This window comes from Callospermophilus lateralis, chromosome 1 (assembly GCF_048772815.1).
Source record: "Callospermophilus lateralis isolate mCalLat2 chromosome 1, mCalLat2.hap1, whole genome shotgun sequence".
Lineage (NCBI taxonomy): Eukaryota > Metazoa > Chordata > Mammalia > Rodentia > Sciuridae > Callospermophilus > Callospermophilus lateralis.
Genome location: NC_135305.1, coordinates 139263358 through 139291026, shown reverse-complemented (window position 1 = coordinate 139291026; position 27669 = coordinate 139263358). Strand labels below are relative to the sequence as shown.

Genomic DNA, 27669 nt, shown 5'->3' with positions numbered 1-27669 from the left:
AAGTCACTAAGCAACTCACTGAGAATCTGTCTCTGAAATACAAAACAGGGCTGTGGGTGTGGCTCACTGGTCTAGTGACCCTGAGTTCACTCTCCAGTACCCCATGCAAAAAATAAACAATACAACAAAAAAAAATTCCATTGTCTATATATACCACATTTTCTTTATCCATTCATCTGTTGAATGGTATCTAGGTTGGTTCCATAGCATAGCTACTGTGAATTGAGCTGCTATAAACATTGATGTGGCTGCCTCACTATAGTATACTGATATAAGTCCTTTGGGTATATACTAAAGAGTGGGATAGCTGGGTCAAATGGTGGTTCCATTCCAAGTTTTCTGAAGAATCTCCATATTGTTTTCCCAAGTGGTTGCACCAATTTGCAGTCCCACCAGCAATGTATGAGTGTACATTTTCCCTCACATCCTTGCCAACATTTATTGTTACTTGTATTCTTGATAATTGCCATTCTGACTGGAGTAAGATGAAATCTTAGCATTGTTTTTTTTGTACCAGGGATTGAACTCAGGGGCACTCAACCCCTGAATCACATCCTCATTTTGTATTTTATTTAGCAGCTGGGATTACAGGTGTATGCCACAGTGCCTGGCTTTAGTGTAGTTTTCTTTCTTTTTTTTTTTTTTGAGAGAGAGAGAGAGAGGGAGAGGGAGAGGGAGAGGGAGAGGGAGAGGGAGAGAGAGAGAGAGAGAGAGAGAGAGAGAGAGAGAGAGAGAGAGAGAATTTTTTAATATTTATTTATTTATTTTTTAGTTTTCGGCAGACACAACATCTTTGTTTGTATGTGGTGCTGAGGATCGAACCCGGGCCACACGCATGCCAGGCGAGCGCGCTACCGCTTGAGCCACATCCCCAGCCCCTTTAGTGTAGTTTTAATTTTCATTTCTCTAATTAGGGAGAGGGCAAGATATGGTGGCCACTGCTTAGGCCAGCTGAGAAAGTTGTGTGTACTTTTCTAAAATTCAGCCTCCATATTTACTAAAACAACATTTTTTTTCTTATTTTTCTTTTTAGATATACATGACAATAGAATGTATAAACCATAAAAAGGTATGTGGATATCTGAATGTTGAATGTTTTTCCACTTATTTTTTTATAGTAATGAATGAATGAATAAATATTTTATTTTATTTATTTTTTTTTTTTAAAGAGAGAGAGGTAGAGAGAGAGAATTTTTTAATATTTATTTTTTAGTTATCAGCGGGCACAACATCTTTGTTTGTATGTGGTGCTGAGGATCGAACCCGGGCCGCACGCATGCCAGGCGAGCGCGCTACCGCTTGAGCCACATCCCCAGCCCCTCCACTTATTTTTTAACCAGTTGTATTTCTTCTTCTGTGAAGTGCTGTTCAATTCCTTTGCCAATTTATTGATTGGGTTTTTTGTTTGTTTGTTTGTTTTGGTGTTAAGTTTTTTGAGTTCTTTATATAATTCTGAAGATTAATGCTCTGAGGTACAGGTGGCAAAGATGTTCTCCCATTCTGTAGGCTCTCTCTCTTCACATTCTTTATTATAAAACAATATTCTTTACTCTCAGAAAAGTATATTTATTATATACATGGGTTGTGAACAGGCAGAAAGAAGGGAAGTTGAACCAGCACTCAGACACACACCCTTCTACCACCTTTTTTCTAGGTCCCATGCATGAGGGCATGTGCGCACGCACGCACGCGCGCACACACACACACGAACATGTGTACTTGCACACTTGGCACTTTAACCCCTTTTCTCCACCTCACAGTTTATGCTGACTTTTAGCCCTTATCACCAGAGAGTTCCAAGCTCTTTATCAAGGTTGCAGTATACTCTACAATCTGAATGTACCATACTGTCTTTCCCACTAACCTAACATAAAGTATGAACCCAGGGGTGTTTAATTTTTATTTTATTTAGAGACAGGGTCTCTCTGAGTTGCTTAGGACCTCACTAAATTGCTGAGGCTGGCTTTGAACTTGCAATCCTCCTGCCTTAGCCTCCTGAGCTGCTCGGATTACAGGTGTGCACCACCATACCTGGCTCTCTCCCTATTTTACCATTATTATTATTTTTTTTTTCCAGGAATTGAACTCAGGGGCACTTACCCACTGAGCCACATACCCAGACCTTTTTTATATTTTACATAGACACTCCACAAATATCTTTGTTCTAAGACAAAATATCAGTGTTCCCAAGACATCACTAGCCAAGGAGAGGGGTAGCACCATTCTGAAAGCCACAGGCAAAGAGAAGTGGTGGTAAAGATCTCTTGCTATTCTGTTGAAATCTCACAACATTCTGATATCTACATCCTGATTACCTATTTTCTCCATTTGCTAACTAATGAATGCTTACAATCTCTTCTTGCCTACAAGAATCAAAAGCTCCTGTTTTTACGTTACACTTTTGAGTCAAGGGTGTCAATTTTCAGAATAATAATTAGATGTACCTAGAACACAACAATCCCAAATCCTAGCCCAGGCCTGGAACTTATTCTACAGAAGAAAAGTCAATATCATATCTCTGGATATCCCAGTAGCCAGTTGCCATTAATGAAGGCTATAACAAAGAAGGTAGGAGAACCTCAGGGCCAATCTAAGAGGTAGAGATTTGGTTACCGGTCATTTAAATGAAAATTAAAAAAAAACTTCTTGTTAGGAGATAAAAATGGATCTAACTGCTTTTGAAAACCGTAACTGAGGCAATCCCTATTGGGTCTCCTTTCACCCTGTGGAAGCTGTCTCTTTTCTTCTCACTTGAATAAATCCTACTCTTTTATGTTCGATCTTCCTCATCAATGAATTTCATTCTTTGAATTTGTGAGGCAAAAACCCAGAAAGAAGGCATGACACACAGCTGGGGTCTGAAGCAACATTACAGTAGCAGAGGCTAAAAATCTAGTTTTATCTTTTAGGGGCTTCTCTGGGATCTCTTGGAAAGCTTAATCTCTGCCCTATGTATATCGTGGCCAGTCATCTACCAATTGCCACCATGGATCTCTGGATTGCCCTGATGTGCAAGGTGCCAAACTATTTGTAGAGCCATACAGATGAAATTCAAAATGAAATCCCCATCTATGGGGGCCCTCAGGTAGGCCTCTATAGGAGGACTCCGACTATTGTTCTATTTCAATACACCTTTTCAGCCTGAAGTAGCTAGAGTGGTTGTTGTTCATTTCCCTAAGGGCAGTTTAGGGGTACTTCTTCAAAGAGAAATGAATCAGAAAAGACAGGGAGTGGGCCCCAATTAAGATTTTTTTTTTCTCTCTTTTAAACTGGGAACTGAACTTTAGGGATGCTTAACTACCTCCCTAGCTCTTTTTATTTTTTATTTTGAGACAGGGTCTCATTAAGTTGCTTAAGGCCTTGCTAAATTAATGAGGCTATCTCTGAACTTGTGATCCTCCGGCTTCATCATCCAGAGTTGCTAGGATTACAGGCACGGGCCATAAAAATAATCAGAAATATCCCAAACATTCCAGACAACCCTTTTGTCTTGTAGTGGTGGGAAAATGTAAGTGGGGATAAACCTGAAGGGAGGTTAAAGAAAATTTAAACTCAAGGGCCAAAGGGCACAGCCAATTAGAAGGTCACAGGCAATACCAATAGCCTAGATACTTCTCTAATACCTACTTAGAATTGATAATGACTAATATCTAATTAGCAAAGATTTTGGCCAATAGCCTTGGTAGTCTTCCAAGACCTGACCCATATCCAGTAGTTATATAAGCCCCTAAACTAGTACATTTAAGTAGCAACACCTTTTAGATCTCCTTCTCACTTGCAAAAACCGACTCTTTTCTCCTCACTTGAATAAATCCTACCCTTTTATGCTAAACAAAACAAAACAAAATCATAGCTACACTGGGCGAAGTGGTACACACCTGTGACCCAGTTCCTTGGCAGACGTATGCAGAAAAAATAGCAACTTTGAGGTCAGCCTGGGAAACTTAGTGAGACCTTATCTCAGAATAAAAATGAGAATGTCTTGGGATGTAGCTCAGTGGTAGAGCACATCTGGGTTCATTCTGGGGGTGAGAGGTGGATGACTAATTACAAATAACTCAATAATAATATGAAAAACATTAACAACCAAATTAAAAATGGACAAAAGGCCTGAATAGCCATCTAGATACATACCTATGTACATATGCATATATAGATACACAGGCATCCACATAGCCAAAAAATATACAAAAAGATGTTTAGTATCATTAGCCCTCAAGGAAATGCATATCAAAACGACAAAGAATGTACAACCAGAGATATGAAAAATTGTACTCTATGTATGTAATATGAATTGTAATAATTCTGCTATCATAAATAACAAATTAGAATAACTTAAAAAAAAAAAAAACCACAAAGAGGCTGGGCTAGGTGGTGCCTACGTGTAATCCTAATTAGGAATTTGAGGCCAGCCTGAGCAACATAGTGAGACCCCAATTCCGTTAAAATACTAGCCATGCTGGGCATGGTGGTGCATGCCTGTAATGCCAGCAGCTCGGGAAGCTGAGGCAGGAGAAAAGCAAGTCCCAGGAACTGAGAAAGGCCTGAAGCATCTCCATGAGATCCTGTCTCTAAATAAAATATAAAAAAGGGCTACAGATGTTTCTCAGTGGTTAAGCATCCCTGGGTTCAATCCCTGGTACCAAATTAATTAATTCATTAAAAAAAATAAAATACCTTGCCAGGTTCAGTGATGCCCCAGTCATAATCCTAGGAGGATTGCAAATTCAAAACTATCCTGGGCAAATAAGAAGACTGTTTTGAAATAATATTATAAAAAGGCCTAGGGCCAGGCACAATGGTATACACCTATAATCCCAGCTTCTTGGGAGGTTGAGACAGGAGGATCCCAAGTTCAAGGCCATCCTAGGCAACTTAGTGAGACCCTGTCTCACAATAAAAAAAAAAAAAAAATTTAAGGACCTAGGGACATAGCTCAGTGTTAGAGTAGCTGCCTAGCATGCATGAGGCTCTGAATCTATCTCCATTACCACAAAATAAAATGAAAACAAGAATGAGACCTCACTTGAAACCCGCTATGATAGGCAACACTGCAATACCTTGCCTCAAAATAAAAGGTGCCACGCAGCCAGGTGTGGTGGCACATGCCTGTAATCCTAGTGACTTGGGAAGCTGAGGCAGGAGGATCTCAAGTTCAAAGTCTGCCTCAGCAATTTAGCAAGGCCCCAGGCATCTTACTGACACTTTATCACAAAAATAAAAGGGGTGTGGTTTAGTGGTTAAGCACCTCTGGGTTCAAGCCCTGGTATCAAAAAAAGGGGAGGGGGTGGTCCCAGGCTTAGCATGCAAGCCTGAAATCCCAGTGATTCAAGAGGTTAAGACAGGAACTTGGGAGGACAACCTCAGCAATTTAGCAAGACCCTGTCTCTGTCTCAAAATAAAAATTAAACAAGCCTGGGGATGTAGCTGTTAGACTGCCCTTGGATTCAATCCTTAGTCACACACACACACACAAGTCAAGTGGTGAGGAGAGCTAGGGATGTAGCTCAGTGGGGATGTAGCTCAGTGGTAGAACGCTTATCTAGCATGTGCAAGGCCCTATGCTTAGTCCCCAAGTCCTGAAAACAAAACAGATGGGCACAATGTTTTTGGAAAGACAAAGGGTGGATCCAAGATGACAATTATAAGTGCCCAACCAATAGCCATTCCCCCATTTATTGCTGAGAAACCCCATTTTTATCTGTATGACCTTCCTAGTTAGGGACTATAAATCTTGAACAGTCTAAACCTGCCCCATATGGAAGCCTACCAGCCATTTGTACCTACTGTATTCTTGAGACTCTTCAAAACTAAGATTACTAGCCGGGTGTAGTGACGCATACCTGTGATCCCAAAGGCTTGGAAGGCTGAGGCAGGAGGACCACAAGTTCAAAGCCAGCCTCAGCAACTTAGTGAGGCCCTAAGGAACTCAATGAGATCCTGTCTCTAAACAAAATACAAAAAAGGACTGGGGATGTAGCTTAGTGGGTAAGTGGCCCCTGGGTTTCATTCTGGGACAAAAAAAAAAAAAAAAATTGAGATGTACCATAAGTGTAAAATGCCCTCTAGATTTCAAAGATTTTGTACAAAAAAAGAAAGAAAAATAATTTAAGATATTTCATTATTAAGTATTTACATTGCAAGGGAATGTAGCTCAGTGGTAGAGCACTTGCATAGCATATGCTAGGCTCTTGATTCAATTGATCTCAATACCACAAACAAAAAAAATTTATATTGACTATGTTGAATAATACTTTTTAATACACTGTAATGAATTCAATGAAATATTTATAAAGGGGCTGAGGGCATAGCTCAGTGGTAGAGCACGTTCAGCTCTGGATTCAGTCCCCAGTACCAAAAACAGAATCCCATCTGTTTTTGTTTTAATTTGTTTCCTTCTTCCTCCTCCTTCCTTCTCCTTCTTTTTCCTTTTTCCCCCCTCCTTCCCTTCCTTCCGTCCTCTCTTTTTTCCTTCAGTACTGGAGTTTGAACCCAGGACACCCAACCACTGAGCTACATCCTCAGACTTTTTAATATAATTACTATGAAATTTAAAAGTACAGTCATGGCTCACATTATATTCCTATCGGACAGCACTGTCTGTTGTGGTACTTCTTGTACCCTAGCCAGTGAAAGATGGGCATAGCCATGTGTCTGAGTTCTAAATAATGAGAAAAGGGGCTCCAGGAAGTGTTTGGGTTTTTAGTCACATGAAACTATACATATGATAAAACTGCATTTTAATTAAATATGCACACATAAAACTGTAGAGATCTGAATAAGGCCAGTGGATTATCTCACAATCATCCTGGTTATATTATACTATTGTACACAAAAATACCACTTTGGAGGAAACTGGGAGAACAGTGCTGGAAATCTCTCTGTATTGCTTCTTACAAATGCATGAGAATCTACAATTGCTGCAAAGTTAAAAGTTCAAAGACACAGATGCATGCAAGTGTGTGCACACTCACACAAAAGTATTTTCCTCCTGCAAAACTGTCAGGTCTACATGGATTCTTTGTTCTGCAGCAGTGATCTGACAACTGGGTAGAGATATGGCCAGAATGGAATAGAGGAACACAGGGGAACAGAGAAAGGAGGAATCTAGGTACTGGCTCACTAACCAAAGGATGGGAGAGTCTCAGGAGAAGGTTGGGACCCTAAGTGGAAGGGGCATCTGTGTTTCTTTGGACAGGAAGTGGCATGACCATTATCAAGAAGGCTTGTCTCCCACTGAAAAGGCATAAACAAGGCTGGGGATGTAACTCAGTGAGAGAGCCACATGTGCAAGGGCCTGAGTTCAATTCTCAGTGCCAAAAAAAAAAAAGGACCCAGGAAGTCTTTATTCTGTTTGAGCTCCAAGCTTGCACCAACTCAGAGTCAGGTGGTGCAGGGCACTGACCTGCAGCCCAGGGAACAAGAAGAGCTGCTCCAAAGAGGCTGATCTCTGATCCCAGACTGGAAAGATCTAAGGATGAACCTCCAAGGTGCTTCAAATAACCTCAGAGATATGAACTTCCACACCGAGGCAAGCACAATTTCAAGTTTTGAAATGTACATTATAGGAATACCTGAAGCCCATTCCCAGAACTATTCTAAAAAGAGTCACAAGAAGTTGGAGTGTGTGGGCACTGAAAAGAAAGCAGTGAGCTCCAGGAACCAACATGGGGAAACAAAAATGTATAATAGCAAAGACTTTGCATCCCTTCCGAAGGGTGGGGAGAAGACACCAAGGCAAAATAATGTCTTCCCAGAGAACTTCACTTTATATTAAATAAAATTACTGAGGCAAGTCTTGATACACAAAGCCTCAGGGATACAAAGATGACTCATGTCTGTACTTCCAAAGACCAAAGGCAGAGAAATTCAGGGGCATCCATACTGAAGCATAAACCACATTAGCTAAATGAAACATGCACTTCTGCCAGAAGCAGTGGCATCATCAACTTACTAAGTCCTCTTGACCACTGCATGAGGCAGGTGATTATCATTAGCTTTGCTTTACAAACGTGAAGCACAGTTATATGTAACACTCACTGTTATGTTGTTTTTACCTTTGCATGCATAACCTTCTCCTTAGAAGTTAAAACAACCACCTCAAGTTCAGAGTGAAGAACACAGGACACAGGAGCAGCCCAGACAAGAAAGGAAGTCAAAGGCTGGGGTTGTGGTTTAGTGACAGAATGAGCAAATTTTTGGCACTAGGTTCAATCCTCAGCACCACATAAAAATAAATAAATAAATAAAGGCATTTTAACAGTGGTTCACAAAAAAAGGAAAAGAGAGAGAGAGAAAAGAGAGAGAGAGAAAAAAAGAGGAACTCAAGCCAGAACAAACTTTCACCCTAAAGAATTAGCACTCAAATCAAGAAGTTGAAAAGAACACTAACACACACCAATGAATGGGGCTCAGAGGTAGAGCGCTTGCCTCACTTGTGTGAGGCACTGGATTCAATCCTCAGCACCACATAAAAATAAATGAATAAAGATATTATGTCCATCTACAACTAAAAAAACAATTTTAAAAAAAAGGAAGAAAACATAGCACGAAAGCAGAAATTATCATAAAAGCAAAACTTAGCAAATCAGAACACAGAAGAAAAAATGAACTTTCTACTTCATAATACATGAAATCAATATAACTATCATACTAAAAAGCATTAACACAACAACAAAAGAACACAACTCTAGCTCACACATGAACACAGGCGCAAACACAATAAAGATAACAATGTGATGAAGGAATTAATTTAAAAAGATTTAATTAACAGTTAAAAAATGTCACTTTAAAAAACTTTTTTTAATATTTATTTTTTAGTTGTAGTTGGACACAATGTCTTTATTTTACTTATTTATATTTATGTGATGCTGAGGATTGAACCCAGGTCCTCGCAGGTGCTAGACAAGCGCTCTACTGCTGAGCCACAACCCCAGACCCACCTTGAAAAATTTTACCATAAAACTTAATTGAACTCCAGGGTGTTTAACTACTGAGCCACATCCCTAACCCTTTTAATATTTTATTTAGAGACAGGGTCTCGCTGAGTTGCTTAGAGCCTTGCTAAGTTGCTGAGGCTGACTTTGAACTCACAACCCTCCTATCTCAGCCTCTTGAGCAGCTGGGGATGAAATCTACTCATTCCTGAATAAAAAAGAAAAACTTGGGGGTTGGATGTGGCTCAGTGGTAAAATGCTTGCCAGGCATTGGATTCAATCTCCAGGGGGAAAGAAAAGAAAAACTTGGAGAGTGACACCAGAAAAAAGGCAAAGCAAAGGCAAAGCAGCTCCAAATTCCTTTCCCTCCACGGAAACATAAGGGTATAAAAAAAAGTCAGATCTGGGGGTGAGGTTATAGCTCAATGGTTGAATGCTTGCCTTGCATGCATGAGGCCCTGGGACCGGTCATCAGCACCACATAAAAAGATAAATAAAACAAAAATAATGTATCCATCTACAACTAAAAAAAAGTTAAAAAAAAAAAAAAGTCAGATCTGGGGCTGTAGCTCAGTGGCAAAGTGCTTGCTTAGCACGTGTGGGAGGCAATGGGTTCAATCCTTAGCACCACATAAAAAAATTAACAAAGGTATGCTGAACATCTATAACCACAAAAAAAGTTGGTTTTTTTTTTTTTTTTTTTTTTTTTTTTTTTTTTTTTTAAAGGTTATGGGCTGGGGATGTGGCTCAAGCGGTAGCGTGCTCGCCTGGCATGCGTGCGGCCCAGGTTTGATCCTCAGCACGACATACAAACCAAGATGTTGTGTCCGCCGAAAACTGAAAAATAAATATTAAAAATTAAAAAAAAAAAAGGTTATACCTGAGTTTGTCAGAACTCTGGGAAAGTGGCACATGCTTGTGATCCTGGCTACTTGGGAGGGTGAGGCAGGAGGATCACAATTCAAGACCAGCCTGGGCAATTTAGCTATATACTGTCTCAAAATAAAAAATAAAAAGAATTGGGATATAACTCAGTGGTAGAGTACCCCTGGGTTCAAACAGTACAGAAAAAACTCTGGGAAAGTCAAAGGTTTACAGCAACCAAGTGACAGAATCCAGAAAAGGGCAACTAAACAATGATAGGTAAGCTTTGTGGTAATTTTTTACTTCCCTGGTTAGGTGGTAGATAGCCTTAAAGACAGAGGTTCCTATCCAGTATGGGACACTGGTCCCTGATCGCAGAGCAATCCTTAATGGTAAATTTCTGTATGTCAGAGGTTTTTTTTTTTTTTTTTTTTTAATGTGGTGCTGAGGATAGAACTCAGTGCCTCACGCATGCCAGGTGAGCGCACTACCACTTGAACCACATCCCGAGCCCCTGTGTGTCAGTTTTAACCTGTCTGGAGATTACACAAAGGACTGACACACATGCTGTATCTATTTCATCTAACTTAAAAACCATAAAGGTGGAAAACTAGCAGGTACTACTCAAAAATATGCTGCCTAAAACAAAAGAATTGAAGTATATAATAAATTCCCTAGTCAAGGAGGGAAAGGTGGAAAGAGAATTTAGGAAACTAAGGCATTTAAAAGTACTCAGGATCTTCCAGAGGCTGAGGCAGGAGGATCATGAGTTCAAAGATGAAGCCTCAACAATTTGGTGAGACCCTGACTCAAAAAAGGGCTGGTGATGTGGCTCAGTGGTTACCCCTGAGTTCAATCCCTGGTACCAAAAACAAAAAGTGCCAGGCCAAGTGTGGTGATGCATAACTGTAATCTCAATGACTTGGGAGGCTGAGGCAAGAGCATTACAAGTTTAAGGCCAGCCTGAGTAATTTGGCAAGGTCCTGTCTCAAAAATGTAAAGGGCTGGGATACAGCTCAGTGGTACAGCACTCCTCTGTTCAATCCCCAGTGCCCCACCACCACCAAAAAAAAAAAAAAAAGAAAAGAAAGAAAGAAAAAAAGTTCAAGTACATTAGGGCATTTGAAAAGACATATACATGCCTACCAGAAGACACATACTCAAAAATGAATATGACAGCTGAGCATGGTGGCACATGCAGCTTAGGAGGCTGAGGCAGGAAGGTCATGAGTTCAAAGCCAGCCTCAGGCTCAGCAACTTAGCAAAATCCTGTCTCTAAATAAAATACAAAAAAAAAAAAAAAAAGGCTGGGGATGTGGCCCAGTGGCTAAGTACAACTGGGTACAGCCACATCAATGTTTATAGCAGCACAATTCACAATAGCTACAATGTGGAACCAACCTAGATGCCCTTCAACAGATGAATGGATTTAAAAAATGTGGCATTTATACACAATGGAATATTACTCAGCACTAAAAAATAATAAAATCATGGCATTTGCAGGCAAATGGATGGCATTAGAGCAGATTATGCTAAGTGAAGTTAGCCAATCCCTAAAAAACAAATGCCAAATGTCTTCTCTGATATAAGAGGGGGTGACTCAAAATGGGATAGGGAGGAAGAGCATGAGAAGAAGACTACCACTAAATAGGGAAGAGAGGTAGGAGGGAAAAAGAGGGAGAAGGGGAGTTATTACACATAAGATGGAAGGAGAACCTCACTGTTATACAGAATACATATATGATGTTGTAATGAGAAAAATTTTTTTAAAAGTGTGTCACATTAAATCGAATAGAGAGAAAGGATGGGAGAGGAGGGGAGGAGTAGGGAGGATAGGAAGGGCAGCAGAATAAACAATATGATTGATGTATGTACATTCCATGTATGTATTATATGTCAAAATGCATTCTACTGTCATGTATGACTAAAAAGTAAATAAATAAAAATTAAAAAAAAATAAAATAAATGAGCCGGAGAGAGCTCTGAACAGAAAAAAGAAAAGAAAATGAGTAAAACCACCTTAAGCTTCCACCACTGACTAATTTTAAAATTCAATGTAAGCAGAAGTGAAGCTGAGGGTTGTAAACAGCATGGCTAAAGAGTAAACCAGACAGCCACGCTTCAAAGATTGAGAGGTTTTTAATGTGGTTTTTAAAAACTTTTGCCATTCAAGGAAATTCTAATCTAAACACTGGTTGATCTCAAGCAAAGCCTTCAACCTTCAAGAACAGCAAACTCTGAGTATTGGGAAAAATCTAATATCCACATTATAATACTAGATTGTCCAATTTTTAACAATAAGAAATCACAAAGGCTGGGTGCACAGGCACATATCTGTAACCCCAGCAACTCAGAAGTCTGAAACAGGAGGATTCCAAGTTCTAGATCAATCTCAGAAATTTAGCAAAGTCCTCAGCAATTTAGTGAGACCCAGTCTTAAAACTGAAAAGAAAAAAGGGGGGGGGGGATGGAGAAAAAATATATCACAAAACACACAAACAGGAAAGCATGGCACATTTAAAGAAAAATTAATTGACAGAATCCATCCATGAAGAAGTCCAGATATTAAATTTACTAAAGAAAGCTCAACTGTCTAAAATATGCTCAAGAAGGGGCCTAGGCACATAACTCAGTAGTAGAGCATGCCTAGCATGCACAAGGCCAAGTTTGATTTCTAACACACACAGAAAAAAAAGAAGAAGAAATGAGAGAAAGAAAAGGATCAAAGAAGGAAGGAAACCATGAACAAAAAACTAAACCAGGAAAAGATTTATGAACAAAACAATAATATCAATAAAGAAATAGAAATAATAAAAGTGGGACTTAGGATATACACCAATAGTAGGGCATTACTTGCCTATTGTATGCTCAAGACCCCTGGGCTGGATCCCCAGCAACACTAAAAAGATAAAGTAATCATAAAAACTTCACTAGAGTGATTGAACAGGAGATTGAGCAAGTAGAAGAAATGATCAGTAAACTTAAGACAAAACAATTCAAATGATCCAGTTAATGGAACAGAAAGGAAAAAAAAATGAAGAAAAGCTAGCAGAACTTAAGGACATATGGGATACCAACAATCAGAGCAAATACATATTTATGGGAATTTCAGAAGAATAAGAGTAAGAGGAGTTGAAAGAATATCTGATGAAATAATGACCCCAAGGGGCTGAGATTGTGGCTCAGTGGTAAAGCACTCGCCTAGCAGGTGCAAAGCCCTGGGTTTGATCCTCAGCACCACATAAAAATCTATAAAAATAAAGGTATTGTGTCCAACTAAAAATAAATATTTATTCATTAAGAAAAAAATAATAATGGCCCTAAATCCCATGAAAGATACAAATCTACAAATCCAAGCTCAATAAACCCCAAGCAAAATAAATTCAGAGACAACAAACCAAGACATATTATAGTCAAATAACTGAAAGAGAGAATCTTGGAAAAAGCAAGAAAGAAGTGACTTTTTTTTGGCACCAGAGATTGAACTCAGGGGCACTCTACCCCTAAGCCACATCTCCAGCCCTATTTTGTATTTTTATTTAGAGACAAGTTATCACTGAGTTTCTTGGTACCTCGCTGTTGCTGAGGATGACTTTGAACTCGATCCTCCTGTCTCAGCCTCCCAAGCCACTGAGATAACAGGCATGTGCCAGGGCGCCTGGCCCAAGAAGTGACTTGTTATATACAGGGATACTTAATAACGTTATCAACTAATTTCTCACCAGAAACCAGAAAACAAAAGCTAAAAAACAATGAGATGATATATTCAAGACAATTGTTAGTAAAACCCATCCTTCAAAAAAATTAAAGAAAAATTATAATTTTTTTACCCAGATAAACAAAAACCAAGATAATTCATCTTTTAAGACCTATCCAAAAAGATATATGAAAGGGTGTCTTGAAATGAAAATAAATATATAGTAACTTGAAGCCATTTGAATAAATAAATAACACTGGCAAAGGTAACTACATAAGAAAACATAAAAACATTTACACTTTTGATTTGCAACTCCTATATTTTTCTAAATGATATAAGAGGCAAATGTAATAAAACAATAATTATAACTCTGCATTAATGGACACATAATGTTTAAGATGCAATATGTGACAGTAATCATAAAAAAAAAGAAAGGAAAAAAGCCACATGAGAATAAGACATGCTGATGTACATCTGTACTTCCAGTTATTCAGAAGGCTGAAGTATAAGGATCACAAGTTCAAAGCAGCCTAGGCAATGTGGCAAAATACTATCTCAAAATAAAATTAAAAAGACTGGGGTTGTGGCTCAGTTGTAGAGCGCTTGCCTAACATGTGTGAGGCATTACGTTCAATTCACAGCACAGCATATAAATAATGAATAAAATGAAGGTCCATAAAAATCCATTAAAATCTAAAAAAAAAAAAAAAAAAATGTTAAAAATAAAATAAAAAAGGCTGAGGGCTGCGGATGTGGCTCAGCAGCAATGCACTTATTACACAGCATGCACTAAGTCCTGGGTTCAATCCACAGTACCACAAAAAGGTTTGGGATGTAGCTCATTGATAAAGCACTTGCCTAGCAAGGGCAAGGCCTGGATTCCATCTCCAGTACCACCAAACACACACACACACACACACACACACACACACACACACACACATATGAGAACAGAATACATACTACTGAAATCAAGTTGGTATTATTCAGATTAGGTTGTTAAAAATTTAAGAAATGAAATGAAGGTCCCATGTTAACCTCTAAGAAAACAATAAAGGGAAAAGGAAAGAAGGGAAATTAATGGGCTGTGGTGTAGCTCAGAGATACAGCATGTGCTCAGCATACACTGTGCCTGAGTTTAAACCCTATCACACACACACACACACAAATCACCTAAGTAAACTAAAGGGCAGTAACAGAGAATCAAAGAGCAAAAAGCATATAATAAAACATCAAGAAAACAAATTTAAAATGTGAATGAAGCTCATTAAAAAAAAATCACCAAAATAGATTTTAAAATATGATTCTCTGGGTACTGTGGCGCAAGCCTGTAATCCCAGCGGCTCAGGAAGCTAAGACAAGAGGATTATAAATTCAAAGCCAGCCTCAGGAACTTAGCAAGGCCCTGAGCAATTTACCAAGACTGTCTCAAAATAAAAAGGGCTGGCTGGGAATGTAGTTCAGTGGTTAAATGTTTCTGGGTTCAATCCCTGGTACCAAAAAAAAAAAAATTTAAAAAATAAGTATGATCCATAAATATACTGCCTACAAGAGAAACCCTTTACATACAAAGATATAGAGAGATTGGAAGTAAAAAGATGGAAGAAGATACTTCATGTAAGCAGTAACCAGAAGAGACCTATAGTGAGTATATTATTATCCAACAAAGCAGGTTTTTTGTTTTTTGAGAATGGGCATTGAACCCAGGGGCACTTAACCACTGAGTCACATCCCCAGCCCTTTTTTTGTATTTTATTTAGAGACAGGATCTTACCAAATTTCTTAGGGACTCGCTAAATTGGGATTGCAGATGTAGACCACTGTGCTGGGATAACAAAATATTTGAATTTTAAGTCAAGAAATATTACAAGAGGGGCTGGGGTTGTGGCTCAGTGGTAGAGCACTCGCCTAGCATGTGCGAGGCCCTGGGTTCGATCCTCAGCATGATACAAAAATAAAATAAAATAAATGTAATGTGTTCAAATACAACTAAAAAATAAATGGTTTTTTTTTTTTTAAAGAGAGAGTTAGAGGGGGGGGGAGGGGGAGAGAGAGAGAGAGAGAGAGAGAGAGAGAGAGAGAGAAGTTTAATATTTATTTTTTAGTTATTGGCGGACACAACATCTTTGTTTGTATGTGGTGCTGAGGATCAAACCCGGGCTGCACACATGCCAGGTGAGCGCACTACCACTTGAGCCACATCCCCAGCCCAAAATAAATGTTTTTTAAAAAAGAAATATCATAAGAGGCAAAGGACATTATATACTGATAAAGTCTACATTCATAAGATATAAAAATTAAATATATACAAACATAAAAAAATAGAAAATTGGGCTGGGGATGTGGCTCAAGTGGCAGCGTGCTTGCCTGGCATGCGTGCGGCCCGGGTTCGATCCTCAGCACCACATACAAAGAAAGATGTTGTGTCCGCCAATAGCTAAATAAATAAATAAATATTTAAAAAAAAATAGAAAATTGGCCAGGTACAGTGGACATGCTTATAATCCCAGTGAGTTGAGAGGCCAAGGCAGGAAGATTGCAAATTTGAGGCCAGCTCAAACACCTAGAAACACCCTGTCTCAAAATTTTTAAAAAGGCTAGGAATGTAGCTCAGTAGAGTACTCCTGGGTTCAATTCCCAGTGCCATAAAAAAGAAATAAACATTTATTACACAACATAGCAAAACCCCACAATATAATTCAACAACAGCTGACAGAATTGAAGGAGAAATATATTGTGAAATAACTCATGTTAGGGTTGGCATCTTCAATACCCTACTTTCAATAATACTGTTCAGAAAGAAGATCAATAAGGAAACAACTCTTGAACAAACTTCCTTACAGAAATCTATTCAAAAGATGCATACGGAGGGCTGGGGTTGTGGCTCCGTGGCAGAGCACTTGCCTCACACGTGAGGCACTGGGTTCGTTCCTCAATACCACGTAAAAATAAATAAACAAAATAAAGATATTTGTAAAAAAAAAAAAAGATACATATGGAACATTCCTGATAAAGAAATACAAATTCTTCTCAAATACACATGAAACATTCTGCAGAACAGATCCACATGTTAGATCAAAAGTTTTAATAAACTTTAAAAGATCAAAATCAGACTAAGGGGCTGGGGTTGTAGCTTAGTGGTAGAGTGCTTGCCTTGCATATGTAAGGCACTGGGTTAGATTCTCAGTACCGCATATAAACAAATAAATAAATAAAGGTACATTAATAACTAATAAGAATTTTTTTTAAAAAAATCTGACTAAGTGGGCTGGGGCTGTAGAGTGCTTGCCTAGCACACATGAGACAATAGGTTTGATCCTTAGCAACACATTTTTATAAAATAAAGTAACTGTGTCCATATACAACTACATTTTTTTTAATTTAAAGAGAGAGTGAGAGAGGGAGAGAGAGAATCTTAATATTATTATTATTATTATTATTATTATTATTATTTAGTTATCAGCAGACACAACATCTTTGTTTGTATGTGGTGCTGAGGATCGAACCCAGGCCACACGCATGTCAGGCGAGCGCGCTACCGCTTGAGCCACATCCCCAGCCCCACATTTTTTTTTTAAATCCATATTTTTTTTTTTAAAATCAGACTAAGTAACATTATGACCACAAAAGAATGGAAAGAGAAATCAATAAAGAGCTAGGAAATTTACAACTACATGGGAATTAAACATACTTTTCAACAACCAATGGATCAAAGAAGAAATCCCAAATTAGAAAATAGTCAGGTACAGTAATAAGTACCTATGGTTTCCAGCTACTCAGGCGGATGAGGGAGGAGAATTGCTTTAGTCAAACAAAATTAAATCATAACATACCAAAATTTAAGGGATGCTGCAAATGTAGTGCTCAGAGGGAATATATAGGGACTATGAAGTTAAAAACAAAGAAAAATCTCCTCTGAACAACCTAACTGGACACCTTTAAGAACAAGAAAAGGAAGAGCAAATTAAGCACAAAATTAGGATAAATAACACATAAATAAAATGCTAAAAAAAAAACAACAACAACAATGAAACCAGAAGCTGATTCTTTGAAAATATTAACAAAATTGATAAAACCTTAGCTAGACTGACAAAAGGAAAAGAAAGACATGACTAAAATCAGAACTGAAAGTGCAGGCATTACTACTAATTTTACAAAAATAAGGAGGATTGTAAGAGAACACTCATGGAGTTGGAGGTGTAACTCAGTGGCAGAACATGTTTTTAGCATCCCTGAGGCCCTGGGTTCAATTCCCAGCACCACAAAAAAAAATAAACAAGCAGAACACAGTGGCCCACGCCTGTAAATCCCATCTATTCAGGAGACTGAGGCAAGAGGATCACAAATTTAAGGCCAACCTCAGCAACCCTTTTCAAAATAAAAAACTAAAATAAAAAAAAAAAAAATAAGGGCTGGGGCTCAGTTGGTGGAGTGCTTGCCTCCCATGCACAAGGCCTTGGGTTCAATCCCCAGTACCACAAAATAAATGAACAAACACACACTATGAACAGCTGTACACCAAATAAACTGGATAACCAAAACCAAAATGGATAAATTCCTAGAAATACACAAATATACTGAAACTCACATAAAAATAAATAAAATATCAATGTAAACCTAAAACCAATAAGAAGATTAAGGAGACTGAATCAATAATCAAATCTCCCCACAAAGAAAAACCATGATCCATGTAGCTTCAGTGGTAAATTCCACTTTTCCAAAGAAAAAAGTAGGAACACTTTGTAACTCATATAATCAAGATCAGTATCACCCTGATAATGAAGCCACATAATGCTATCAGAAGAAAACTACAAATATTCCCCATACATTTTTTTTTTTATTAAAATTGTAAAAAAAAAAAAAAAAGAAAAAAAAAAATTCTAATAAGCCAGCTAGGTAGAGTCCCAGCTACTCAGGAGGCTAAGGCAAGAGGATCCCAAGCTCAAAGTCAGCTTGGGCAACTTTAAGAGACTCTGCCAAAAAATAAAATAAATAAAATTTTAAAATAAAATAAAATAAAACTGGCTGTAGCTCAGTGCTTGCCTAGCAATAATGCAAGGCCCAGGGTTCAATCCCAAATACTTGGGCAGGGCATGAGGTAGCATGAATTATACACTATGACCTACAACAGTTTTGGCCAAAAGGATACTACAATAATATAACATCTTAAAAAATTAATGTTCTACATCATATTAACAGAACAAAATGAGGGAAAAAAACACATGATCATCTTAACTGATGCAGAAAAAAAACATTTGACAAACTTGAATACACTTTCAGAAAAACACTAAATACCATAGAATAGAAAAGAACTTCTGAAACATTAAAAAAAAAAAAAGGAGCTATCACCATATTCAACGGTTAAAAACCTGAAAGTTTCCCTATAGTATCTGAAAGAAGATTAGCATGCCCTCTTTTTTTTTTTTTTTTTAATATTTATTTTTTAGTTTTCAGCAGACACAACATCTTTGTATGTGGTGCTGAGGATCAAACTCGGGCCACACGCATGCCAGGCAAGCGCGCTACCACTTGAGCCACATGCCCAGCCCTAGCATGCCCTCTTTTGCCTCTTCTATTCAACAAGGTACTGATCATTCTAGCCTAAACAATTATGTGTAACTGACCTGATCTTAAGTGTAGAAATCCCTAAAGATTATATGCAAATATCTATTAGAATAACAAATTCAGCTAATTACAGGATACAAAATTAATACCCCAAAATCAGAAATATTTCTATACATAGTAACACAGAATAATTCAAAAAGGGAATTAAGCAAACAATTTAATTTATAATAATATCAAAAAATAGAACACCTAGGAATAAATTTAACCGAGGAGGTTGTTGTGAACTGAATGCTATTCCCCCAAAGTTTACACATTGAAGCCCTAACCCCAGTGTGACTATATTTAGAACAGAGAAGTAATTGAGGTTAAAAGAGGTTATAAGTGGGGGAAGGGGTTCTGATTCAACAGGATTAGTATTCATACAAGAAGAGAAACCAGGCAATTCCCTCTCTCCAGTACATACAGCTAGGAGAGACCATGTGAGGATATACTTGGAAGGCTGCAAGCTAGGAATAGAGTCATTGCCACAAACCAACCCTGCTAGATCTTGATCTGGGATTTCTAGCCTCCAAAACTGTTGAGAATATAAATTTTGTTTAAGCCACCGGGTCTATAATATTTTGTTAGCTTAGCCTGAGTTAACAGAGACATAAGACCTGCATGCTGAAAATTATACAATATTGCTTTAAAAAAAAAAAAAAAACCCACTTGAAAGCCTAAGGAAATGGAAAGACATCCCAGGTTGTTCAGGGATTGGAAGACAATATTGTGAAAATGAGATGATCTCAAGATTAAATGAACCATGGGGCTGGGGATGTGGCTCAAGCGGTAGCGTGCTCGCCTTGCATGCGTGCGGCCCGGGTTCGATCCTCAGCACCATATACAAGCAAAGATGTTGTGTCCGCCGAAAACTAAAAAATAAAAGTATTAAAATTCTCTCTCTCTCTCTCTTAAAAAAAAAAAAAGATTAAATGCAACCTCAGCAGGCACCCTGACACACACACCAGAAGCTTGGGAAGCTGAGACAGGAGGATAGCGAGTTCAAAGCCAGCCTCAAACAGTGGGGTGCTAGCAACTCAGTGAGAACCTGTCTCTAAATAAAATATAAAAAAGGGCTAGGGATGTGGCTCAGTGGTTGAGTGCCCCTGAGTTCAATCCCCAGTATCAACAACAACAAAAAAAATTAAATGCAAGCTGGTGGATATAGCTCAGTTGGTAGAGTGATTGCTTGCGTGCATGAGGCTCCGGGTTCAATCTCCAGCACCACAAAACAAATAAATAAAAAGATTACATGCAACCTCTATCAAAATCTCAACAGTATTTGTTTCCCAAAATGGAAAAATTCATCCTAAAATTCATGTGGAAACTCACATAAAAATAAACTTTCTACCAAAGGGACAATAATCAAAACAGTATAGCACTGGCAAAAGGATACACACATAGACCAACCCAATAGACTGAGAGTTCAGAAATAAACCTTCACTTATATGCTCAATTGATCTTTAACAAAAATGCAAGATCCTTCAACGGGAAAAAATAGCCTCTTCAACAAATGGTACTAGAAAAACTGTTTATCCACATATAAAAAAATAAAATGGGCCCTTACTTCATGTAATATATGTAAATGAACTCAAAATGGATCAAAGACCAAATTGAAGAGCTGATACTAAAAAAAAAAACTCTTAGGAAAATCTACATGACCATTCATGTTATGACAACAGTTTCTTTAAAAATCAGACCTAAGCAGCCTACACCAGAAGTTCTAGTTATTTGGGGGTAGGGGAGGAAATAGGATCACTTAAAGCCCCAGAGTTCAGGATCAGCTGGGGAAACACAGCAAGACTGCCTCAAAAATAAATAAATAGGTTTCAATAAAAATTAAAAGTTTTCCCGGGTGCAGTGTTTCATGCCTATAATTCCAATGATTTGGGATGCTGAGGCAGGAGGATCAAAAGTTCAAAGTCAGCTTTAGCAACTTAATGAGATACTAAACAACTTAAAAAATACCTAAAGTGATCTCAAGATTAAATGCAACCTCAGCAGGCACCCTGGCACACATCTGTAATCCCAGAGGCTTGGGAAGCTGAGACAGGAGGATAGCGAGTTCAAAGCCAGCCTCAAACAGTGAGGTGCTAGCAACTCAGTGAGACCCTTGCTAAGTTGCTGAAGCTGGCTTTGAATTCATGATCCTTTCTGCCTCAGCCTCCCAAGCTATTAGGCTTATAGGTGTGCTCCACTTTGCCCACCCTGTCTCAAAAAAAAAAAAAGGCGGGGACGGAGAGAGTAGGAATGTGACTCAGGGGTAAAAGCATCCCTGGGTGAAATCCCCAGTACTTCCCCCACCCCCACCCCCCCCAAAAAATTTTAGCTAGGCATGTGAGTACATACCTATGATTCCAGCTACTCTCAAGGCTGAGGCAGGATGATTGAAAGAGTTTTTTTTCTAGTTACAGACAAACAATAATTTTATTTTATTTATTTGTTTTTATGTGGCACTGCGGACTGAACCCAATGCCTCATACATGCAAGGTAAATGCTCTACCAATTAAGCTACAACCCCAGCCCAGATAACTGCAAGTTTGAGTTCAACCTCAGTAACTTAGCAAGACTCTGCCTGAAAATAAAACATTTTTTAAAAGGGTTTGTGATATAGCTCAGTAGTAAAGTGCCCCTGGGTTGAATCTCCAGTACCACAAAATAAACAAATAGATAGATAGATAGATAGATAGATAAATAAATAAATAACCCCAGCAGCTCAGAAGGCTGAAGCAGGAAAATCTCAAGTTCAAGGCAAGCCTCAGCAATGAAGCAAGGCCCAAAACAACTTAGCAAGACCCTGACTCAAAATGAAAAATAAAAGGGCTGGGGGTGTGGCTCAGTGTTTAAAAAAAAAAAAAAAGGTTTGCTGGGCTTGGGTTTGATCTCCAGCACCATGATAAATTAAATAAATAAACAGGCAAATGGCCAATAAGAATACAAAAACAGGGCTGGGTTGTAGCTCAGTGGTAGAGTACTTGCCTCGAATGTGTGAGACACTGGGTTCAATCCTGAGCACCACATAAAAATGAAGAAATAAAATATTGTGTCCATCTACAACTAACAAAGGCTCTAATATGAAAAAGTATCGGTAAGGATGTGGAGAAGTCAGAACCCTCACCCTCATCCACTGCTGGAATGTAAGACTGTGTGGTTATTATTGTGAAAATCTGGCGATTTATCAGAATATTAAACAGAATAAACATATAATCCAGCAATCCCACTTCTACATATATATCCCAAAGAATTGAAAACAGGAACACAAGCAAATTCTTGCATGCCAATGTTCATAGCAACATTATTCAAAAAAACCCAAAAACTAGAAAAAAACCCAAGTGTCCATCAACAAATGAATGGATAAACAAAACATGGTATATCCACACGATGGAACATTAATGATTCATAAGAAGGAATAATGTTCTAATACAAACTACAACATGGATGAACCTTGAAAACATTTTGTTAAGTAGAATGAATTGTACAAACTTTCCTATGTTCATATATGAATACACCAACCAGTGAAATTCCACATCATGGACAACCACAAGAATGGGATCCTAATTATAATCCACGTATGTACAGTGTCAAAATACACTCTACTGTCATGTATATCTAAAAATAACAATAAAAAATCATTATGCTAAGTGAAATAAAACACATATAAAAGTAAAAATATTGTATGTTACTTCATTTATATGAAATATTTATAATAGGCAAAAATCACAGAAGTACGAGGGGCTGGGGAATAGGGGAAATGAAGAGTTGTTGTTTAATAGGTAGAATTTCTGCTTGGGTGATGAAAATATTTTGGAAATAGTAGCAACGGTTTTACAAATATGTTTATTGTTTGTTTTTGTATTAGGAATCAAACTCAACCGAGATTTACCACTGCCACTGAGGTACATCCTCAGCCCCTTCTAACATTTTTATTTTGAGGTAGATTCTAAGTGGCCCAAGCTGGTGCTGAACTTGCAATCCTCTTGCTTCAGCCTCCTGGGTCACTGGAATTACAGACAATATATCACTGCACCCAGCAATAAAATACAGTTATAAATTTGGGGTGGGGGGGTTACCAGGAGCCACATCCCCAGCCCTTTTTTGTATTTTATTTAGAGACAAGGTCTCACTGAGTTCTTAGATCCTTGCTGAATTGCTGAAGCTGGCTTTGAACTTATGATCCTTCTGCCTCAGCCTCCCAAGCTATTGGGATTATAGGTGTATTTCACCTTGCCCAGTTTATTTATATATAAATATTTGTACATATTTATATATAAATAAGAGTATATATTTATATTATATATAAATATACATGTATAAATAAAGGTTAATTAAACAGTTGGGCATGATGGCACATGCCTTGTAATTCTAGCAATTCAGGAGGGTAAGGCAGGAGGTTTGCAAAGTTGAGGCTAGCCTCAGCAACTGAAGAAGACTCTGCCTCAAAATAAAAAATAAAAAGGGCTGAGGAAGTAGTTTAATGGTAGTGTTTGCCTACCACGTGTGAGGCCCTGGATTCAATTCCCAGTACTGCAACAAAATAAAATAAAGAGAATAAACCTGAACTATCATGGTCACAATATAGTGCCTCTAGGGAGAATCTCTCACTTCTCCTCCACCTGCTCTCCCTCTCCCTGCACTTCAGCCAAAGATTTATTCAGCAGCTCCCAACCAGCACCTTGATATAAATGCCTGAGGTAGGGTGTGGCAGGGCTGCCTTGCTTTATCACCTGGCTGTTTTCACCCCAATTCAACAGACCTCAGGTGACCTGAAGTAGAAGATTACCATGTTGGCCTAGCCCCTATGATGCAGGAAGACTCCAGGCCCTCCTTTAACTCAGGTATGGTAGCAGCCAAGAATGTCAACTCTGGGAAAGGAAGAAATGCTACTTTGAGGAGCTGGAGTTATGGCTCCTGCCTAGCCTTGGGTCCTGCCTCAGCCCTGAGAGTAGCACTTTCCTAGCATGTGTGAGGCATTGGGTCCAATTCTCAGCACCACATATAAAGAAATAAAGGTCCATTGAAATAAAAAATATATATTTAAAAAAAAAAAAAACATGCTGCCGGGTGTGGTGGTACACACCTGTAATCCCAGCAGCTTGGGAGGCTGCAATAGAATTGTGAGTTCAAAGCAAGCCTCAGCAACTATGAAGCACTAAGCAACTCAGTGAGACCCTGTCTCTACTTAAAATACAAAATAGGGCTAGGGATGTGGCTCAGTGGTCAAGTACGCCTGAGTTCAATCCCCAGTACCAAAAAAAGTAATAATAATAAAAATAAAAATGCTACCTTGAAATGCTGCTGGTGCCAACGAAGGGGACCTGGGCAATAATTATAGAAGGCAAGTGAGAGGGAAATGATAAGAGTACAATTTTAGCAGGAAGAAGAGCAGTCTGGCTGTAGTTTACTCTCCCTGGGCTCAGCTTTGGCCTGGGATACTCCCCAGAACCTCAGTCCAAGCACATTAGAATTCAAGTAGCCAGTCTCTCTAACTTTGGTTTAATGAGACCCTTAGCCCTCTGTTCCACAGGCTCAACCAGTGTGAAACCAAAGGCATGCCTTGGAGTGAGCTGGTGGCAGAGACTTCTGAAGCAATCTACACTTAAGCTGGCCTGTGGGCTCCCAGGCTACTGAGCTCACATGGTGAGCACACCACCCTAGCCTTGCCATTTAAAACCATCTTCCATTCATTCTTATCACTTTCCAAAAGAGCCATAGATTAGCTGTTCACTTGTTTTATCAGTGGAATACAAAATCTCAATTAGAAAAAGGAAGAAGAGGTTACAAGGTCCTAGCTATATTTATACTCAGCACCTAACAGATCATAATGGCAGGCAAGGGCTATAGTCACAGGCCACTCCCTCCCATCCAGGGTTTCCTGGTCACCCACCCTGTGCCCTCAGAGCCACATCTTCAAGTCTCAAAAAATTCAAAGCACTCATCTTCAAAACCAGACCAAAAACTCCCATATTTAAAAATTCCAAAACTATCTTTCCTTAGTTATCCAAATGACTGAGAATAAACTACAAACCCAATATTTGCCACTCAAATTTCAGGAGCTTTAAAAAAAACAGAAGCAAGATCCAGCACCAAGAAAGCATCTACAGTAAGTATATTTTATGTTCTGCTTTAAAAAAGGATCCAAGCTCTCACAAGAAACAATTATATGTAACAATAAGAGACAACATCAGACAGAGGGAAAGTGCCTGAGGCTCAGATGGGCAAAGTGGAGAAAAAAAGAAAGAGAGAAGAAGGGTGGATCTATAAGAATTGAAAAGAAGGGGAGCATTCTTACAGAAGGATGAGGTTGTGGGCTGGGTGCCTGAAAGGCTATATATTGCCCAACTGAAGTTATCTGATGGACAAACAGTGCAGTTCCAAGAGAGAAGGCAGGGAGTGAGACAGAGGTAGAAACCTTTCATGTACAGGAAGATACTCATTGATGCTAGAAAAAGCAGAGCCTCAGAAACAGGAGAGAAAGGTAGAGACTAACAAGACCCAAGTTTAACAGTGAGGAGGTAGCAATGGCAGGTCAGCAAAGAATGGTGCACTGGCTATAGGACTGGACTGAGACACTGCCAAAGGTTTAAAAGCTTGGGAGGCAAGCAAGGGTCAGAAGTATAACAACTGGAGGGAGTCCAGTTGCTTGGTGTGAAGTACTTTCAGGAAGTGGGAGAAATGAGAACTGCATCCTGGAGTTAAGCACAGGTCAAGTCTCCAAAGAGGTGAGGGATCAAAGAATGGAGAAAAGAAGAGACAAGAGGATAATAATGCCAAAGCAAAGCCTATTGTTAAGAGAAGCCCAAGTCTCTGAGGCAGAAGTCCCTGAGACAGGGGGAGATAGGGATGTGGGGGGCAGTCATTGAAAGCAAAACCCCAGAAAAGACAGTGAAGGTAACGTGGTCAGTTAGGAATAAGGACTGAGATAAATGGGAAGCACCTGTTGGAGGGTACCAGAAATAAAGCCTGGAACACAGGTGTCCAGAAAGTTAGAAAGATGCAAAATGAAGGGGAAAAGCAAAAGAAGACCTAGATGGGAACACCAACCCTCTATTAAGAGAGGCCAGAGAAGGAGGTCTTGTCCCAATAAATAGGGCCAGGCATCTAGAAGCCAGGGAAGACAGGAGAGAATAGGAGCACAAATACATACTCCTCTTCTCTGTGTATATTACCACAAATCTGCAAAGTTTGGAACCCCCCAGAATTTTGGAAAACTAGTACAAAGCTGGGAATCTCCTCAAGAGCCCAGAGTCACAGCCCACTTCTGTGCATGTGTGGGCTACCCAGACTACAAGCCTACTTTAGGAGCACAGAGATAGCCACAACAGCACACACACCACCTGAAAGAATAATCTGATAAGAAGTGGAAGTGTTCAATACTCACAGGAACAATAAGCCCTTGCCAAGTCAATAAATTAGCTTCATCAACCTGGATGTTACGGAAGTTTTTCATTCCACATTTGCGGATCTCTTCAAGCTCCTGTTGATTAACAAAGCATAAAGGGATATCAAATCAGGGAAAGTACCACATATTAAGATCCCTCCTGACTCCCTCAAATTAAACCAGGTGATGACACCACTAATGACAAAATATGATTGAGGACTAGATCACACCAGGGTGGTTAAGGAGGCACAGAGCCCAGCCCTCTGTGAGGTCACTGCCTCTACCCCTGTCCCAGACCAAGACAAGCCCCCACCTCGGTGAGTCCACTGAGCATGACGGGGGTGATCATATGTCTATAGATATACCAACTCTTCTTTGGGTTGGTAGCCATGCCTATTTAAATACTCTCAACACCCTGCACCTGGCAGACACATAGCAGGGGCTAACCTGAGATGCTACAGACCTAACTTCTTCCAATTAAGATTCGTTAAGCACTGACTAGGCACTGGATGCTGAGAATATAAAGATGAGTAAAACTGTGTACTATGAGCCAACCAAAGGTAAATGCACACCCACAAACTTTCCTACACATTGCCATGAGTGCATTTCAGGACTCCATCCCAGCATAAGCAAAGAGACCATCACACAAACTGGGATGGGGAGGGGGATAGGAAACCTTCACTAAGGCTTGGTTTCTGCAGTTGCCACAGAGGGGAAATGAGACCCAGAACTGCAGACAATGAAAGAGAAACTATGTTGTAAGCAACAGGAATTTTTAAAAACATCAGGTTATTACTGCATGTATATAGTCAATGTGACAAATGCTATTTCACCCAGAAAGCACAACCACTGCAATTAAATACTTCAGGAGCCTGTCTAAGATGTGTTTAGAACTGTCTATTACTGCTTTTTGACTGTGTACCAGCCTAACATTTCCCACTGCTTCCTCAACACCTCAAGTGAATATCCAGCAGGCTTCACAACCCAAGCCACCCCATATGCACACTCCCAGCCACCCATCACATTACCAACATTCCTTCATATTCACATAACTGGAGTACCCCTCCTGCCACTGCCTCAACCCAGCCTCCTGCCCATTGGCAAGACAGCCTCCCCAACATCTCAGATGTCTTCTCTTCTGCAACTCTGAGCATCATCCCACTGAGCTCTGCTTCCTGTAACAGGCTGCT

General features: G+C 39.2%; 1 protein-coding gene across 3 annotated transcripts in view; it reads right to left on the bottom strand.

Annotated features, from left to right (window-relative positions):
* Positions 1 to 27669, bottom strand: part of Ube2l3 (ubiquitin conjugating enzyme E2 L3) — a 128010-nt gene that overhangs the window by 16887 nt on the left and 83454 nt on the right. The window contains exon 2 of one of the 3 annotated variants that reach the window (XM_076863456.1): positions 26480 to 26577. The exons of 1 other annotated variant lie outside the window; for it this stretch is intronic. In XM_076863456.1, coding sequence (XP_076719571.1) covers positions 26480 to 26577 — 98 coding nt within the window. The remainder of the gene's footprint in view (positions 1 to 26479; positions 26578 to 27669) is intronic. One more of the 3 variants, XM_076863386.1, reaches the window with a different exon arrangement.